Here is an 18,510-nt window from a genome sequence, read left to right on the forward strand (position 1 = left end):
GAGGGCAATGAATGTACAAATGTGTTTTACACAATTGATGTATGTATGGATTGTGATAAGAGTTGTATGAGCCCCTAATAAAATGATTAGAAAAAAAAAATCCTGCTGCCATCTATTCAATTTGCATTCATGGAGATTCCATAGGACGGGGAGAACCCCAGCATAAGTTCCCATGGCAGTAAGCCTTAGACAGAAGTCTGCCACATCTTTCTTTTGTGCCCTAGAGGTGGTTGCCTCCATTGTGGGACTCAGAAGACAACTCAGAGTTATAACGGCTAAAACAGAGACCAGAAGAGCTAGATGGTGCCCAGCTACCATCTGTTCCAAAAAAGGGTTGCTTCTCCAGGCCCTGAACAGAGGGGAACAAACTAGGAGGCCAGAGGTCTGCATCGTAATAGAGACCAGGCTTCCTGGTCAGATAGAGATCGGTGGCCCTTGAGACGATGGCCCTTCTGTCGTCCTTCAGTTCTGGACCTGGACTCAAAGCCAAATGATAGGCTGCAGTAACAACACTGAGCCTGTGCACCCCTTAGGGTAATCAACCGTTGAGTCTCAAAAGGGTATTATTAGGATACTTTATGTTTTGAAACTTGTCGCGGGGGCTGGTCAGCACCGATGTTTCCAATCACTCACAGCAAGCATGCGTTGTTGCTTCCGTGGCTGGTCCAGGTGTGGTGGTAGCAGCAGGGCGGCCAGTGGCATCTCTGAATCTACGTTGGTAACTTCAGAGAAGGAAGTAGGAAAAGAAGGAGCAATATAAGGACTGTCCCTCGGGAGGTTCATTATTGATGCCACAAATAATGTTGTCCAGCATCCAAAGAGTTCACAAACCAATTCTGTTAGCGGTCCTATGATCCAGGAAACGCTACATTTGAGCCACTTAAAACTCTATCTCATCACATGGTATTTTTTGTGGTCAAGATGGGTCAAAAATAGTATAAGGATTCTTAGGATGGTCTGGTACGGGGGAGGGGACCACACTGAGTTACCACACTGGGTGATGCCGCTGGGTTGACTTAGGCTAAATAGGGCTTTAAGGATCCCAAAATATTTGTCTTAAGGCTGAGCCTCGAGTGGCATGGGAGCCCCAGGCCCGAGTTCTGGCTGGGTTTGGGGCTGTGTCTCTAGATCCAGGCAGCACATCTCTCCCAGCCTTTGAGACACACTCTGTGTTGGCTTCTTTCCAGCTATTTCCGGAAGGGGCCCTTCTTCGGCCTGGCCTGCTTCGCCAACATGCCGGTGGAGAGCGAGCTGGAGCGCGGCGCCCGCATGAAGTCCGTGGGCATCCTGTCCCCCTCCTACACCCTGCTCTACCGCTACATGCACTTCCTGGAGAACCAAGTGCGGTAGGTGGCTGCGACCCGGGACTGGCGGCCGCTGCTTTTCCACTTTTCAGTTTGGTGGACGCCTCTGTGTCATTGGACTCTTTTTTGGGCATTTCCACCACCGGCAACCTCAGCAACCTTGTGGGGAAGTGCGTGCTATGGTCCATGCACCGTTCTCTGGGGCACAGGGTATCTGCAGGGTCCCCTGGAAAGGGGGTGCCATCCTGTGCCCGCCCAGCACGGCGTGGGAGCTCCCGTCTCATGCCCTTTCCCACGGGCTCACCAAAGTTCTGCCGCCGCCGGAGTCTCCATCTGCTCTCCTTCCCTCCCTGCCTCCCTGCGCTGGTCATCCAGAGGCAATCAGACTGGGAGTCCCATCTCCCTGCATCTGTTCCCTGACCCCCTGAGAGGAGGATGTGCCCTGGACTCTTCCCCCTCAGTCTCTAGCAAAGCTTGAGGCCTTCATTCTCATAAGCACTCGCTGTTCTTAAGCGATTTTCTACCTCCCTTACTGAGGAGCGGAGGGGGGTGATGTTTCTTCCCGCCCAGGAGCAAGGAAACAGACAGGTGCAGGACCCTAGAGCAGCATCCTTTCACCTGCACCCTGTCACCTTTGGGCCAGGTGGCCCAGGTCAAGGGACAGACAGGCTGGGCAGTCGGGGTTGTTGGAGAAAAGGCGTGACCCAGGCCCAGAAGCTGTGGGCTTCTGGCACCATTGCACTCCTGGGCCTTGGCAGCCTAGCAACAGTGCCCCCCAGAGAGCAGAAGGTGGTACTGCAAGGACAGCTCAGGGAGGAAGAACAAAGGAGAGGCCCCATCCCCAAGCCCACAGGAGGGGTGAGAACAGGCCTGTTCTGTACCCACAAAGCTATTTTCTGTTTGCGGCCTTCGCAGAGCTGGAAGAGAGACAGCTTGGGGCAGCACTGGATGCCCCGGGTCTCCGTCCGGCATCACCAGCTCAGGGATGGGGAGGCGGCAGTGGAGAGGGCAGTGAGGGGTGTTATGAGGGACACCAGCACAATCACTGTCCCAACTTTCCCATGCCCGCTGCGGCAACAGACCACAGCCTCGGCAGCTTGTCAGCACAGAGGGATTCCCTCGCCCTGCCCAGGCCTCCTGTCTCTGGGTGTCCTTGAGTTGGCTGCGGCTCACTCACCACGGCCCTGTGGACCAAGAAGGAAACACTGCCGGCCCTTCGCCAGCCTTACAGCCACGGCCCTGTGCGAGCGTATTGCTGCGCCCACCAAGCAACCAGGTCTTTTCCTAGGGCCTGTGTTAGTCTGGGTAGACCAGAGAAGCAAATTCACAGACACACTCAGATGTGTGTCAGAGAGAACTTTCAATCAAAGCGTAATTAATTGTACATTATGAAAACATCCCAGCCCAGTCCATACATCCGATATTGTCCCATATGCCATCACCAGTCTATAAATCCTTCTTCAGACTCACACAGCACATGCAATGATGTCGAGTGCAGGAAGATCACAGGCCAGTGGGAAGAAAGACTTGTGGGTCCAGTGGCAGTGGAATCATCTCAGCACTGACAGGGGTCTCCACATGGCTCCTCCAGCTCCAGGGCTCTAGGTAGCTCCATGTGTCTTCTCAACAGGAATGTCTTGCAGAGAATTAGCATGTGTCCCACCTCCAGTGAGGTATTTATCTCCTTAGCACCTCCAAATGAGGTCATCAAGCTGTGACCTGATTGACAGGCTAAACTCCACTCCTTCACTCTTAAGTCTCAGATTGACAACAGATGATGTAACTGCCACACAGGGCCAGTCCTTGGCAAGTATGTGAGACAAGGGACCACCCACCATTCAGGCTGGACTTCTTCCAGATGGATTGGTTTGTTCTTCTGGCAGTCCAAGGTCCTCGGACTATTCTTCACAGACACCGTCATTCACATGCGTCCACTCTGTGTAGTCCTTCCGGATTCACTGCCCAAGTGCCACACAGATACCCCTGTGGCACCTGAGAACACCACAGCGGAGTCAGGCACACCTTAGGCCTCCGAGGGACATCTTTGCCCTTGAGCCCTTTGAAGGGTAATAGGCAGCATATTTTCCCATTGCACTAAGTCGACCATGAAACGTTGGTTGTGGATCGCAGGAAAGCGAAGTCCTTGTGAACTTGAGTCTTTCCCCTGAAGGGGGCTGGTGGGTTTGCTGGGAAGCCCCAGTCTCTGATCCTGCAGAGCACTCTCGAGCTGAGCCCGAAGCACATGGGTTTGGGTCAGCAGCATGGACCGAGCAAGTTATTTTCCCTCTAGCTTTCGAGGTGGGAAGTGTGAGTTTCTCGGCCACCCATCTCCTCGGGGAGCACGCCAGCAAGGTCTGCTTTCCCATCACCTGTAAGCTCCATGCTTCTTCCAGGGACCTCAGCCTCGTGTCAGTACTTCTCCGCCCGGCAGTGTTTCCTTCTGTTCTGTGCAGGGTCACTATGTGTCCAAACCCACCGCACCTAACAGCGACCGTTCGGTGACCTGGTCACCACGGTGGACATCCACCCCCACCCTCCATTTCCAAATGATTCCACCACCTCTAGCAGAAGCTCAGGACCCACTATGGGAAAACTACCCCCAAGCACGTCAGACGGAGCTTGTCCTGTGTTACAACGGGCCTCTTTCACTCAGCCTCCCGTGCATGTGGGTCAGGGTTTCGTTTCGCTCGCTCGCTGCGTGATGATAGTCCACTGCGTGCACAGGCCATTGTGTAGCAGCCAGTGGGGGATGTTTGCACTGTTGGGTGACCATGGGCGCTGGGTGTAGGAGGATCTGAAGGCGAGCTGCTGCTTGCTGTTCGCGTGGTACTTGGGACCCTGGGTGATGACCACCCATCAGAGCTAATTTTCCTGAACTGGGGGAGGGGGAGGCCACTTCTCTTTCCTCCTTTCTGACAATAGAGAGGGCAAACAATCACCATCCCGACCAGCGGAGGCTTCCCGCTCCTTCCCCAGCCAGCAGCCATTCCCCGGCTGGCATCCATGCCAGTACCTTGTTAACAATCAATGCCCCTCACATTCTGCTCATTCTGCCTGGTTCCCTTGAGAAGGGACAGTGACGCGATGCCCCGGGGGTGCCGGGCCCACATACAAGCTTTGCCTAAGGGCCTTCTATAGCACCAAAGGCAGATCCACAGGGTGTTAGTGTACAGGGGCCCTGACCCTGGATGGTGTGACTGGAGGTGGGGCATGAATGCCAATGGTGTTCTCACTGTGTGTGCGTGTGCTGTGCAGGCACCAGCTGGAGATGCCAGGCCACTACTCTCATCTGGCTGCGTTCTATGAGGACAAGAAGGGGGAGCTCCATGCAGGTCCGGGGAGAGGTGACCGCCTGCCACCCGTCTACTGGCTGCCCTCCATCCACCGGTACATGTACCCGGAGATGAAGGTGAGGCCATCTGCTCTCCCAGCATGCCCTGGGCTGATTCTTAAGGAGAGTGTGCAGGGGCTCTGCCTTTCACAGACTAGGATGATGAAACACTGTGGTTTAGGGCACAAAAGAGAGCCCCATCTCAAATATAATTTAAGGAGAACATTTATGAAGTCTTAAAAGAGGCAAAGACACACAGACACATTAATCCTGCCGGAGGAGGGAGGCTGTTAACACCACAGAACAAAAGGACCTGTCACAACTTCATGGCGTCACAGTTACAGGGGGCCCACAGGAGCAGGAGCAGGCCCATGATGGGGACACACACGTTATGGTAGCTAGAAGGGCTCACAAGATTGGTCCAGGGCTTCCAACCACCACAGTCAGGGGGACACTGATAGGGTGTGACTCATGGCCATGCCACCCCCTGTCCTGTCCCCAGTGCAGGGACCTCCATCAAGGGCACACTAGGCAAGCCCCTCCCTGGGCTGGCCAGAGAGCCTTGGAGGGAAGCTACTTTCCAAGGCACCCTGCCCAGAGGCAAGGTTAGCCACACCCTTGGTTCAACATCCGAAAGAATTCCCTGGAGGTGTAGTCTATGTGGGGCCCCTGTAGATGGGTTCTGGGCTGTCAATGCCTTCCAGAGCCTTTTGCAATTCGGGGTGCTCAGAATGTGAGATCCAGGACAATCACGTTGGCCTCCCGTCTGGCACCAGCCATGTCCTCTTCAGTAACGTGTTTCTAGAGCCGGGCACACCGCAGCCCGCCCTCTTTGTGTTTAAAGGGCTGGCGGGCAGTGATGGGGTCGCAGGGGAGGTGGACTTGCCAGTGTGTTCGCTTCAGCTCACCGAAGCTGCACAGGTGGACCAGAGAGGAGGCCTTTGAGGCACAGGTTCGGCATTCGCTTAGCGAGGGTCTTTCCTGCATTACTTCATGGTATGTTTTTCCCTAATCGCCTGTCTTTGGTTCAAGGACATGTTTGCTCACTTTTGACAAAACACCTGGCCAAGGACGATTGTTGAGGCATCCTTGTGAGTGAGGATGGGCAGTTCGCCCTGGTCTCCTCCCTCCCAGCTCGGCCAGCTGACACATTGGGGCTCCCAGGGCTGCCCAGAGAAGAGTGGGGCTGAGGTAGACCCCTGGGGAGGTGCCTTGGGTGGAAGTTGGGAAGTTGAGGTGCAGATACCAGTCCCAGGGCCACCCCACCTTTCCAGACTGGTCTTCCAGGCTCAGCGTCCAGTGCCTCCTGCTGGGCAATCCCTGCACACAGCTTTGCCTGGACTTTCTCCAGCAGTCCCACCTGTGCCCCAGGTGGGGATGGCAGCGTGACTTGCCAAAGATCATGTGGCACTGAGCTTGCAGGCTTCCTGTTCCTTCGGGGACAGTGGCAGCGGCTGAGAACAGACACACCTTGGGGATAGCGGGTTCAGTCCAGACCCCCGAGGCACAGCCAGTCACGGTGTCCCTGGCTCCCCGGGTTCCTAGAAGTTAGGCTTGCATTCTGGAGAGTGGAGCAGCCACGTGAAAAGTTTGCCATTCTATGAGAATGAGCAAGACAGACAGGCGCAGGGCCCCGACGTAGCCACCAACCTCCCATTTGTAAAATGCACCGGGGCCACCAAGTGTGACAGGGGGGCCTGCATTATGTGCAGTTCCCCTCATGACCCTGATGACCACGTGCTTAACCCACTACGCCAAATCACTCAAACCAACCTCACTGCCACTCAGTCCATGCCAGCTCACAGCGACCCTGCAGGCAGGGTAGAACTGCTGAGACTGTAACTGTTTACAGGAGTAGAAAGCCCCATCTGTTTCCCTTGGATCATCTGGTGGTTTTGAACTGCCGACCTTGTGGATTGCTCCCCACCACATAACCCACCACACTGTTGTGTTTCTGTATGCCCAACTGACACCGATGGTTAGACGGGGGCTGCTAATGCCAGCTGCTGTTCTGTGCGGGAAAGACAGACAAGGCTGCTCTAGTGCAGAGTTAAGTCTTGGAAACCTTGCTGTGAGAAGAGACACCCTTGGTGCACTGTTCTGCTAATCACGAGGTCAGCAGTTCGAAACCACCTGCCACTCCTGGGAGTGTAGTATTAAATAAAATAATAAATGACGCTTGGGAGGGTGAAGGGGCCAGCCCCCACCCGCTGCTTGAACTCACTGGTTCAGTAATACTACCTCTGGGTTCAGTAATGCACAATTGTACGGTTGAGATATATAAGCATTATATTAAAGTCATCGAGAGCATGAGAGATAATACAATGAAACAGTCAGACACATTTTATGGTAGCATTGCTCACCTCAGCCCAGCTTGGTGGTCCACGTGGAGAGAGGGGGAAGGGAAGGAGGGAAGGGGAACAAGGGAGAGGGGAGTGACCAGGGAGTGAGCAGCAAGGAGCTCAGGGTCAGAGAGAGTCAGAGAGAGAAGTTCCGCTGACTCACACCTATATACCTTTTGGGGGCAATCCAGCCCACTAATTACAGGTAAAGACATACGTCACAGGAAGGGGCTGCACTATAGGTTACACAGCAATGAGTGGGTGGTCTAGGGGTTGGTCTCTGGGTCTCCATAGGAACATTATCAGTAGGGTGCAAACCCCACCTAGAGGAACCAAGCTAATGGTCCCAAAGCTTCAGAGAGAAGTAGGCCATTGTCCCCAGCAGCAGGAAGCAGGCCCAGCCCTGCTGTGGGATGAGACAGCAGTCTGGCAGCAAGTGTCTGACTTCTCCCCACATGGGAGAATGGTAAGACTACTTCTCCTGTAAAGGGTTAGGGCCTCGGAAACCCACAGGGCAGTTCGAGCCTGCCCTGCAGGTTCCCAGTGAGGCGGCATCCATTCATTGGCAGAGTGAGACGAGCCGCAGTTGACTCGAAGGGACACTTGGGGCGCTCTCTGTGGTGTGCGTCTCGGGTCACCCCTCCTCCCGGGCCCCATGTCCGCGCTGCAGATCACACACCCGGCCGGCTGCATGTCGCAGTTCATCAAGTTCTTCGGCGAGCAGATCCTCACGCTCTGGAAGTTTGCACTCCTGCGGAAGCGGATCCTCATCTTCTCCCCACCGCCCGTGGGCGTGGTGTGTTACCGAGGTAACCAGTGCCTGCCCACCCTCCCTGGGGTGCTTTCCAGGCTGGCTGGCTTGCCCCGGGGAGGTCTGGTGGCAGATGGGGGCTGGCTTTGTTCGGGTGTCCGGAAGAGCTGTGTCTGATGGGCCAAGGTGAACACCTGTGTCTTCTGGGCCAAAAGTGGAGTGGAGGAAGAGCCCGGGGTTGGGTGGGGGTGGGAGGGGGGAGCAGGGCGGAGGAGGCTGAGCCATGCGTGGTTGGGACATTGGGGTTGCTCCAGGGTGGGTGGTACTGATGATGTTGGGGGTTAGGGGGTAGAGCAGGAGGGGGAAGCTGGGGTGTGTGGGGGTGGTACTGATGGCTGGGGACACTGCCTGAGCAGGGGCTGCCCTTGCCATCCAATCACCCAGCAGGCGGGGCAGAGAGGACCAGGCGGGGGTGGAGCCCAAAGATTTGTTTGTGGGGGTGGGGGACAAGGATCCACAGGGTCAGATTCAGAGATGGCCTGCACACAAGCCTCCTGCACTTGGCGCTTAATGGTGACGTGGGGACCATGTGGACCCCAAGAGTCCCCCATAGCCTCAGAAAGCAGGACATGGGGTGGTGACTCAGGTGTCAGGCGCAGCCTGGGAGGCGGGATGAGCTGCTGGGCCGAAGGCGGGGGCTAGCTGAGCCTGTTCCCACTATCCCTGCTGTCCCCAGTGTACTGCTGCTGCTGCCTGGCCAACGTCTCTCTGCCCGGCATCGGGGGCACCATCCCAGAGTCTAAGCCCTTCTTCTATGTGAACGTGGCCGACATCGACAGCCTGGAGGTGGAGGTGTCCTACGTGGCCTGTGAGTGCAACCACCAGTCCCCAGTCCCCACATGCCCCCTGCCCGCCTCTGCCCAGCCTATGTGCTGCCTGTCCCCGCATCGCCTTTACCCACCGCCTTCACCCACGTGCTGCCTTGACCCCACCAGGTCTCTTCCCAGTCCCGCCTCTACCCCAGGCCTTGGCCCCGCCTCCTCACTGCCTCGGCCACACCCCACCTCCAGCCAGCCCCTGCACAGCATAGGCCCCGCCCCCGTGCTGCCTCATTCCCACCCTTCTCTGCCTGTCCTGCCTAGACCTTCAGGAGTCTGGCCTGAGTCCCTCCATTATTGTCCCCTAGGGTGGGGCCGGTGCCGCCTTCCGCGCCCCCACCTTCATCTCCAGGGTCTGGCCTACTCCCCTCCACCTGCTGGCCCTGGGGGGGGTCAGGCCCCGGCCCTGGTTGTTGACACCCGCAGGAGGCCAGTGGCCCTGCGCCCACCCACACGCCCACACCCCCAGGCACTACCGAGAAGGTTTTTGAGGAGAAGCGCGAGCTGTATGACGTGTACGTGGACAACCAGAACGTGAAGACACACCATGAGCACCTGCAACCCCTGCTGAAGATAAACAGCGCCGATAGGGAGAAGTATAGGCGGCTCACGGAACAGAGGTGGGACTGCTTGCCCCTGAATCTGTCCCGGCTGCCGGGGACCAGGACAACCCTGCCACTCAGCGCTGGGTGGGGACCTGGGACTCTGAGGACTAGGCTCAGATTAGGACATCCATGCATGGTCACCCAGTGGGGACAGCAGGGTCTCTGAGCCTGTCTTCTAGGTTGGGACCAGGACACCCCTGCCTTGGGAACTCAGCAGGGGCAGTGTGGCCTCTGAGCCGGTTCTGTGCTGGGGCCAGGACCTGGACATCCCTGCCGCATGGCATTGGACACGGGGACGAGGAGGGATGTGAGATGACCCCTGCTCAGGGACCTGGGACTCTGAGAGCAGTGGGCGTATGGACAGCCCTGCGTAGATACTCACCAAGTGCCAGCTCCCCCCATGCACCCTCCGCCAGGCCCAGGAAGTGGGCTGTCCTGGGGCCACAGGCTGTTCTCGTGGTCCCCACAGCAGGAAAGACTAAGGGATGGGTCAGCTCCAAGCCCTGCACCCCCCTTCCTCTCTGGATGGTGTGGGGTCCTATCTGTGCGTGCAGCTTCCTGACCCCGGGGGAGCCTGGTGGGCCTAAAGTCTCCTCACTGCCCCCTGCCCCCCAGGCAGATGCTGCTGTACTCCCAGGAAGTGGAGGGAAACTACAACCCCTGCGAAGAGGACCTCTTTGTGCTGTGAGTGAGGGACTGGGAGCCTGACCCTCCCTGCTGCCCCCACCCCTCACCCTGGCATAGTTCAGGGTCCCTGCCCTGGCTGCTGCCCAGACTCTGCTCACCCAAAGCCTGAGGTGCTGCTGGGACCTGGGAGCCAGGGCAGCCCAGCACTGGGTGCCTGGGGAACTAGGGACATTCACCAAGAGTAGTTGGGGGGTGCCTAGGTGTGTGTGAGGGGAACTAGGGGCACCCCGGCAGTGGAAGGAGCTGGGGGTGTCTCCGGGAAGGCAAGGGCATCCTGGTATCGGTTTTCTTCCATCTTGAACTGTTTGGATGCTATTGGAGCACTGGGGAGAGTGGTGGCCACCTCCCTGGGTGTGGACGCGCTTTTGTCTGCCTCCTGGTCTCCCACCCTCCCAGGTTCTTCCTGGAGCAGAACAACCGGATTTTCCAGACGCTGTTGGAGGTGTCTGCCAGCCAAGACAAGACCCTGACAGCCGAGCACGCGCGGGGCATGGGCCTCGACCCCCAGGGAGACCGCAGCTTCCTGCTGGACCTGCTGGAGGCCTACGGCATTGACGTCATGCTGGTCATCGACAACCCCTGCTGCCAGTAGCAGGCCGGCGGGTAGCCCCAGTTTCTATGACGTTCCCACAAAGGGACACGCTTCCTACTTCCCAACAAAGCCACTTTCTGCAATTTCCTCCTTTCCCCTCTTCCTCGGAGGTTAACAAAAGACCACCTTGGCTCTGTGTTCCCTTTGGGGGGAGGTGGGTGGTTGGAATCTGTCCCTTGATTTTTGGCCTCAGGAGTAAGAGTGGACCCTCGTCACTCGGTGAGAGACAGGGGAGTTGTGAAAGACGTGCATCACCTGGATGCCTGGCTCCGGACACTGGGCTGGACAGAAGGGCATCTGGGTAGTGTCTGCCCCAAGATGTGTTCTCGGATTAGACAGCGTGGCCTTAGATGAATGTACCTCTGCCTCCAGGCTGGGTAGACCAGATGGCCACACTGTAGACAGCTTGGGATTTGTGTTCCTTAATGACGTTGTTTCCTGTGGTCTGGGTTGAATCTGAGTCCCTTCAGCCCTTTGGCTGGGAACCTCAAGAGGGGGACCCCGATGTTCTTGAGGAGGGAACAGGCAGCTGACATCTTTACATGGTAGAAGGAAGCAAGTCCAAGGGGTGAGAGCCGCCCAATATTCCCGGACTTTCCTCCCCTAGGGGGATCCTGAGCTTCAGTGCTGGCTGGGCCTCCAGGTAAACCCATCACCCCGATGGTCTCTGGTTAGGGCCCCACGGAGCCCTAGGGGCAGAAGGGGTTACACGGCAGTGGGTGTGGGCATAAAGGGCAGCAATTCCTGTTGGCATCACGTGGGCCTTTGTGAGGGGCAAGCTCAGTGCCGTCCGAGCACAGCCAGAGCAGGGTGGAGGGGATACCTGTGCCCCTGGACACAGGCTGTTGGCATTGTATGGGGACCAGAACAAGTCCCTGGATTCCAGAGTCTAGCAAGTATCTGGCAGCTGGTTAGCTCAGGTTGGGGAGGATGCTGACAGGACAGAACCACTGTGGACCATCCACAGGCAAACTCCTCTCTGGTGGAGGGAGCCAGCAAATGGGGGAGGCTTGCCAGGCCCCTTCCCAGCAGTGTCTGGGTGCCCCAAGGTGCTTCCTCCTGATAGGCTGCCACTTTAGGTCAGCTGGTGACCGGGTTCTAACCCCCAAGGTGCAGAGTTTTAGGACTGGGCTCAGCTGCAGGATAGTGACAGGTGACATCCTCTCACACTTTCCTGGCTGCTCCTTGTGGGAGGGGCTGTCCACCTGCCGTCTGTGGCCAGGCCCAGCCAGGCACTTGTACACCTGGATGGACCCCCGAGTTGGCAGGCCCAGGCCCTTGGGGCCGACTGCCTTTCCCAAAGGGCTTCATTATGGCACTGCCAGGAAGTTCAGGCTTGAGCAAGTCTGTTCTGTAAATATACAGGTGGGATTGGAGTTCATCAGACCCACAGTGGAGCTGGCGGCCCCTCAGTGGGGAGGGGGCAGCCACCCCACTAGTGACAAAGCAGTCAGGGTTCAAAGCTGGGGCTTGGCTAGCTGATCTTACAGAGAGCAAAGCAGCCTTCATCTCCATGAGGAGGGACCTCTGACCCAAGGTCAAGGACGGCTCGAAGGGGGTAAGGGGGAGAGGCAGGACCTGATTCTCTGGTCATTGCAGACCCTCTTGCTCTGCAACTTGCCAGAACGTTCCTCTCTGTGATCCTCTTTGGTCCGGGTCCTTGATGCCCACACTGCAGTGCTGGCCCAGGACCGGGCTGCGCCTTGTTCCTGTACTCCCTTGACGAGGACACCCTCAGGTTGGGCCTTGCAGCACCGTGTCCACAGCACCATGTCTGCTCCCAGGTGGCCATCAGGCCTGGCTCCAGGAGCTGGTGGCCACCCCACATTACTGTCTCATCCCCAAGCCTCACAGGGGCAGGACCAGTACCCCCAGACCTCTGGAAGCCCAGACCAGTTCCTCCCCCAGCTGCATGCTGCCTAAGCCAGCTGAGCTCAGGGGAACACCCTGCCTGGCCTGTGGTCTGCTGTGGACTCAGACCTGTGCCATCTAGAAATGCCCACTAGCCTGACACAGGGCTGCCCTTTCATTCTTGGGTCTAGTCAGGCCCTCAGGGGAGAAGGGTCCTGGTGGGGCTGGAGCCCAGGCTCGGAGTGGGCCAAGGTCTACGTGGGGCAGGTGGCAGTCAGTGGGCTTACTTCACCTCTAAGCTTAGCAGCAGGTAGGCATTTACCACCAGAGGGAACTTGTCCATATGCCCCTGGCTGGGGATGGCCACTGGCTGGAGTTTGCTTGGTCTTGTGCGTGGACGCCCCCTGCTGCCATAGGGGCTGTTCTACTACCCTGTCCTACAGGGTCGCCATGAGGTGGCATCAATTCTAGGGCAGTGAGTTTAACTCACCCAGTCAGCTTCTGTGTGAACTGTGGGGTGAGCGAGACCCCTTCTGCCCCTTCAGGGAATCAGGAATGCCCTGGGGGCTGCCGCCAACCAGGAGGGCAAGATCAGGGCCTGGGGTTCACGCCTGCTGACAGACCTCACAGTTTGAAAGGCATGGCCATCAGCACCAGGCCTGCAGGGAGCCTGTGCCCCGCAGTGGTGGGAGGCGGTTCCCAGGGCAGCCCCCTGAAGCCCTGCCCTCATGAGATGCTGTCCCAAACCAACAGGAGGCTGACCAGGGACAGTGCCTAGCAGGGCTTCTCTCGCCCTGCTGCAGAAGTGGACTCCACGTCCTTGAGGAGGTGACCCACCCTGCCCTAGACCAGCCTCATGCCAGGAAGGCCCTGGCCTGGCTCAGGCAGGGTAGGAGGGAGCACCCCCCCCACCATGGTTCGTCTGTCCTCAGAGCTGGTGGAGCTGAGGAAGACCCGGAAGTCACTGTGGGGTTTCAAAGGGCATTCCAGAACTCCGTCCCAGGAGATATGGACAGCATAGATGGACGTTCCATTTGATGGAAGGTTCTGCAGCCTGAGCGAGGAAATGACTGGGACGCCGTAGGGTAGCCGGGGTCTCAGTCTCGTAGCTGGCTGGCACTTTGCATTCTCTGGAGCAGAATCCCGGGGTAGCTGAGCAGAGCAGCAAGCGTAGAAAGGGAGTCTGAGTTTTCTAAAGCTGTCTGGAGGGCTAGCAGTGGGGAAATCAAGCCCCAGCTTCCATCGTCTCGGTTTACTCCAGGCCTCTGGGTGGACTTGGAGTGAACGCAGGCCTCGGTGGAGCAGAGGCTGGGAGACAAGTCGGGGATGAGTGTGGATTGGCAGATGGCTGGGCTTGGCTTAGGATGAGCTTTCTACACCAACACCAAGTTCACCTTGCTTCCTAAGTACAAAGGGGGAGGGGGGGACAGCAGGGTATCCAGGGCAAGGGTTGTAAGAACGCCAGAACCAACCCACAGGATGGAGACTCCACAGCAGTCCGGGAGTGGACATTAGTGGGAATGCCCTCTTCCAGGTGAATGTGGGGGTCAGCACTTTGGGGAGGTGGCGTGAGACCAGAAGCGAAGAAGAGGTGTATGCACCGTGGGGTACGAGTGTTTGGGGTACAGCGTGCAGAAGAGCAAACTCCCCTTCCTTTGTCTGCCCCCAAGCTGGCTAGCTCTTTGCTTTTGCTTTGAATTAAGTCTGGGACAGAAATCCTGGAACACAAGGGGTTGTAGCCTTGGAAACGAGCTTTCCCGTCTTTGTTCTCTCCCCTCCCCAGTTAGGAGCTGGGTGGGCCTTCCTGCCATCTGTCTTAAACAGGAAGTCCTGTTTTGATGAACGCCCCAGCCTCCGAGGTCTAGCAATAAGAAACACAGAATCTATTTTTGTTTCCAGACTTTACCTCACGTTCTTAACCTAGCAAGACGGTTGGCCGGTTTGGCCCCAGGTCCCCGTCCTGCCCTCCTACCCCCTGGTGGCAGCTCTGCTGTCCTGACCCTCAGAGATCTCCTGCAAGGCCTGCAGACAGCGAGGGAGGCTGAGCCTGGAAGGGAGAGCCGTGGTTGCTGGCGTTGGCTTTGTTCTGTGGTACCAATACCGTCTGTGTACAGACATCCTACCTGTATATTCTGGGCCAAGTTGTGTGCAGAGAGGCTGAGATAACTATATTTACAGAAAGCCATTTTTACAATTAAAGCTCACATTTTAACAAGAGCGCCTGTCTGGCAGTTCTTTGTCTTGACATCTAAACAAGGCCCGTGGCGGGAGCAAGGACGGAGGCGGGGGCCACGGTTGGGTGAGCCGGTGGGTGGGCTCTCGGGGGTAGGTGCTGCTCCTGTGCTGGTACCTTATACCCCACCAAGGCCGTGGGAACAGGGCCCCGTCCACCCTCCAGCCCTGAGCTTACCCTGCAGGTTTTTGTTGCCAAACTCTAAGAGCCTAGAAAAGGAGGCCCTGGTGCCACACTGCCGATGTGACTCCCTGCCACGGAGCGGACGCTGACTCACAGCCACCCTACAGGACGGTAGAACTACGCTGCGGGTTCTGAGGCGATCGCTCTATGGGAGCAGAAAGCCTCGTTGTTCTCCTGTGGAGCAGCTGGCAGGTTTGAACTGCTGACTTTGCAGTGAACGGCCCGCTGCATATCCACTCCCCACCGGGGCCCCTCTGCTGGAAGCTGGCTGGAGAGATGGAGAGGCCGCCTTCAGAAGTGAGTAGACCTACAGGGAGGCTCTGCTGAGAAGCAGTAACTTAGCGTCTTAGACTGACCGCCACGTAGCCTTGATCCTGACGACCACTAGGGGAGCTGCTTGTCAGAGTACACGACTACCCGTGTAGGTGCTGGGATCAGCTGCCCTGGTCCACAGCCAGGCTGTCTACCGATGGCCGATGGCCATATAGGCATCATCTTAACCTTCGAGTGGCACTGATCTGCCAGGAGGTCTATCCAAGGCACTCGGCTCTCAAGCTTGACTGAGAAAGGTCCCAAGTCTGGGATATTGGGGGAAGGGATGGTGGACCTTTGTCTCACGCACTCTGGAAGCATCAGTCTGGAAAAGGCTGCCACACGGGTCAGAGAGGAAGAGGAAAGTTCTCAGGAGATAGACTGACAGAGGCTGCAACAAGGGCTCAAGCCACAACTGTGGGGATAGAACGGGGCAGGACCAGGCAGCGTCTCGCTCTGTAGGGCATGGTGTCATGAGGAGTTGGAGTCACGTGGCTGCACAGAGGGCCACTCTCACGTAGTCTACCTCCCAGGCAAACTCAGAAACATGCCCTCCAGCCCCCTAGCCGGCCAGTCCACTGGAAGGTGCAATCATGACCACACTGGAGGCCCCTCAGGGCAGGAAGGGCCGTGTTGGGCTTCACATGCAGGGGCAGAACCAGGAGCTGCAAGGTCCGGGAGAGGCTTCCACAGCACAGCCCTCCCCTCCAGGACCCCTGAGTCAAGACTCCCTCTGGCAGTAAGGTGAGGGACCTGTATATGGGGACCCTGGGCCTCCCATTTACAGCACTGCTTTTCCCTCTCAGGGGTGCGGGTGTGAGCTACCTTCACTGCGTGCCTGGGAACAGCCTGGCATCATGGACAGAAACGAGGGCTGGCGTTGGTGCCACCCGCCTGCCTGCAGGGAGTCTTCAGCGGGGCCCCTGGGTGGGATGGAAAGTTCAGGAGCCCTTTAGATGGGTCAATGGGTCCTGGGCCCTGGCCCCTTCTGACCTCTGTTCCCCACAGGACAAGGTGGAGGCTGGTGGTGGTGTGAGGCCGAGCTGGCCTGGGAGCACAGTGGCCCCATTATGTCTTCGTGACCCTTGTGTCAACTCATCTCGCTCGAGGAGCAAGTCTCTCTACCAAGCATGAGGCTCCCTGGTGGCACAGAGGCTAAAGCACTCAAGATGCTCCAGACACGGGGAGAAAGACAGGCCTGTGGACACCCAAGCCCTAGAGGCCTTTCTGCCCTGCCCACAGGGTCGCTCCAGCCCGGATCCACTTGCCGGCTATGGTTTGCTCTTGGGGCCACCGCGTCTGATGCCCCTCCCAGGCAGGTTAGGGCATAGCTCATGGTGGACAGGTTCTGGAGGTGGGTGACCGGGGTTCTGGGGGCACAGGAGGGAAGGGGTGGCCCTCTGAAGGCAGAGTCTGTCCCGGCCATATGCCCAACTGCTTCCACCTCCTGTCTGTGTTCACCTGCTCCCATGCACCTGTGCACCCCGCCCACTCACCAGTGCTGACCTGAATGAGTCCCACCCCACCCACCCAATCACCATGGGCTCAGTGGACACTATCCAAATCCTTATCACCCCAACACCGTGTCTGCCCTCTTCTTCCAGCAGGCCCGCCGTGACCACACCCATTGCAGCGTCAACAGAAATGCCCCGCATGAAAGAACCTGCTCACAAAGCACCGACTCACCATGGGCATATTTAACATCAGCTTCAAGGGGAGGGCACATGATTCTTCCAAACACCTCTGTGGGAACATGAGACGTTGTTTCTGGGGGACGGCTTTAAAATACTGTTTCTTCAAGGGCGTGTAAGGGGGAGCCACCTGCTTTGTAAAAATGCAGAGTTCTTGACCCCACCCAGATGAGAAGTCAGCTCTCTGGAGCCCCCCGCCAGCCAGCTGGGTCCTGGCCTTGGTGGAAACCACCCCCCACCCCACCCTTGGGCCTGGCTGAGGAGGTGGGAGGTGGCCTCTGCATGCATGTCTGACTGCGGGCAGAACTGAAGTGAGCTGAAGGCCGGTGGGGAGGAGGGGGAAGTGCCCCCACCCCTGGTTCCAGTGCTGGCACAGCCTGGGTTCCTGGACGGCTTGGCCCTTCCTTCCTGGGGGGTGGGAACCTTCTGGAAGGGGGGCAGGTAGATGGTCCATGTTGAGGAATGACAGTGGTCACATGAGAAGAGGGCCCTGTGCAGAGTGGGGTCTGGCGATTCTATGGGGCAGCTATCCAGCTCCCAGGGGCCTGTCCTACAAGGCCGCTACCTCAGGCCCCTGCGGCTCCGCCACTTCCTGGGCCGGGGCCTGCAGCACCTGCTCCCGCTTCTTGGGGTCACAGAAGAAGAGCAGCTTCCGGGGCAGCAGCGTCACCTCCACGGGCATTGCCTCGTACTCCTCGCTGTCGATGCTGAAGGAGCCCCCAGTTCCCTGTGGGGGCACCGGCAGCCAGCATCAGTGCCTGGAGGGGGACCCAGGAGGGCAACCCAGGGCAGTGCCAGGTCACCTATCCTGGGGGCCAATCCCAACATGACGTCAGCCCCACCCTCTCGGGCGGTGAGCCTGCCAGCTGGCCTGGGAGTTGGGGTGGAGGATCCCCCAGGCAGGATCCGGGTCTCTGGAAGCTGCAGGAAGCCCTGTGACCCCAGCCCTCCTGGGGAGAGTCTTGGCTCACACCTTGGAGTCCCCACCCCCTCGGATTTGGGGAGCCCTCCCCTCTCTGTGCCCGGGGTCCAGCCTCTGCTTTGCCGAGCCTGGGCAGCTCCCTTGGGTGCCCACCACGGTCCTACAGCCACAAGTCCTCAGCAGCTGTGGGGACTCACACCGTGGAGCCACTACATGGTGCAGACAACTCACTAGTACAGAGAACAACTAGCACGTTAGCACCAACTAACTAGCACATTGGACTAGGACAACAAGACAACCAACACAAACTAATACAATGGGATAACTAGCCTTAACTAACTAGCACTAACAACTAACCAGTACATTGGAACAACTAGTATTAGTGGAATAACTAGTACCAACAACTAACTACACAGTAGAACAACTAATACAGTGGAATCACTAGTAGTAACAAATAGTACAGACTAACTAGTACAGTGGAAAACCTAGCACTAACCCAACAACTGACCTCCAACTTAAACAGTAGGGTACTCCTCAATCCCCCCATGACCCCCCTACACACAGGATGCTCTACACCCAGTAGGCTCCACAGAGAACGTGCTACATCCGGTGGCCGGCTGGTTAGGAATGGCGGTGGCAATGAAAGGATCCCCTATGATGCACTCCCCCACCCCCCCAACAAGGGTACCTGTCCACCTTGTGGGGCTCGCTCCAGGAACAGGACCTGGGGCGGGTGGCCCTGGGCCTCTCACCTCGGGCAGCAGCAGCATGCACTTGCTGGCCTGCAGGTGCTCCGTGCCGGCTGGACACAGGGCTGGGTCCTGCAGC

The 18,510-nt window shown here is 57.8% G+C and overlaps 2 protein-coding genes across 2 annotated transcripts in view; one reads left to right on the forward strand and one right to left on the reverse strand.

Moving 5' to 3' along the window:
• Nucleotides 1–14,558, forward strand: part of DENND11 (DENN domain containing 11) — a gene marked incomplete at its 5' end in the record, with an annotated part of 30,354 nt that extends 15,796 nt beyond the window's left edge. Inside the window, 7 exons of the mRNA XM_045288736.1 lie at nt 1,188–1,346; nt 4,560–4,713; nt 7,648–7,786; nt 8,465–8,596; nt 9,076–9,226; nt 9,827–9,895; nt 10,295–14,558. Coding sequence (XP_045144671.1) covers nt 1,188–1,346; nt 4,560–4,713; nt 7,648–7,786; nt 8,465–8,596; nt 9,076–9,226; nt 9,827–9,895; nt 10,295–10,490 — 1,000 coding nt within the window. The remainder of the gene's footprint in view (nt 1–1,187; nt 1,347–4,559; nt 4,714–7,647; nt 7,787–8,464; nt 8,597–9,075; nt 9,227–9,826; nt 9,896–10,294) is intronic.
• Nucleotides 14,559–16,751: 2,193 nt separating this feature from the next.
• The window catches only part of AGK (acylglycerol kinase), a 28,259-nt gene continuing 26,500 nt past the window's right edge, over nt 16,752–18,510 (reverse strand). The window contains exons 15-16 of the mRNA XM_045288909.1: nt 18,435–18,503; nt 16,752–17,487 (exon numbers count right to left, since the gene is read on the reverse strand). Coding sequence (XP_045144844.1) covers nt 17,311–17,487; nt 18,435–18,503 — 246 coding nt within the window. The 3' untranslated portion in view covers nt 16,752–17,310. The remainder of the gene's footprint in view (nt 17,488–18,434; nt 18,504–18,510) is intronic.

This window comes from Echinops telfairi, unplaced genomic scaffold (assembly GCF_000313985.2).
Source record: "Echinops telfairi isolate 266 unplaced genomic scaffold, ASM31398v2 ScPeMD7_23;HRSCAF=83, whole genome shotgun sequence".
Taxonomy (NCBI): domain Eukaryota; kingdom Metazoa; phylum Chordata; class Mammalia; order Afrosoricida; family Tenrecidae; genus Echinops; species Echinops telfairi.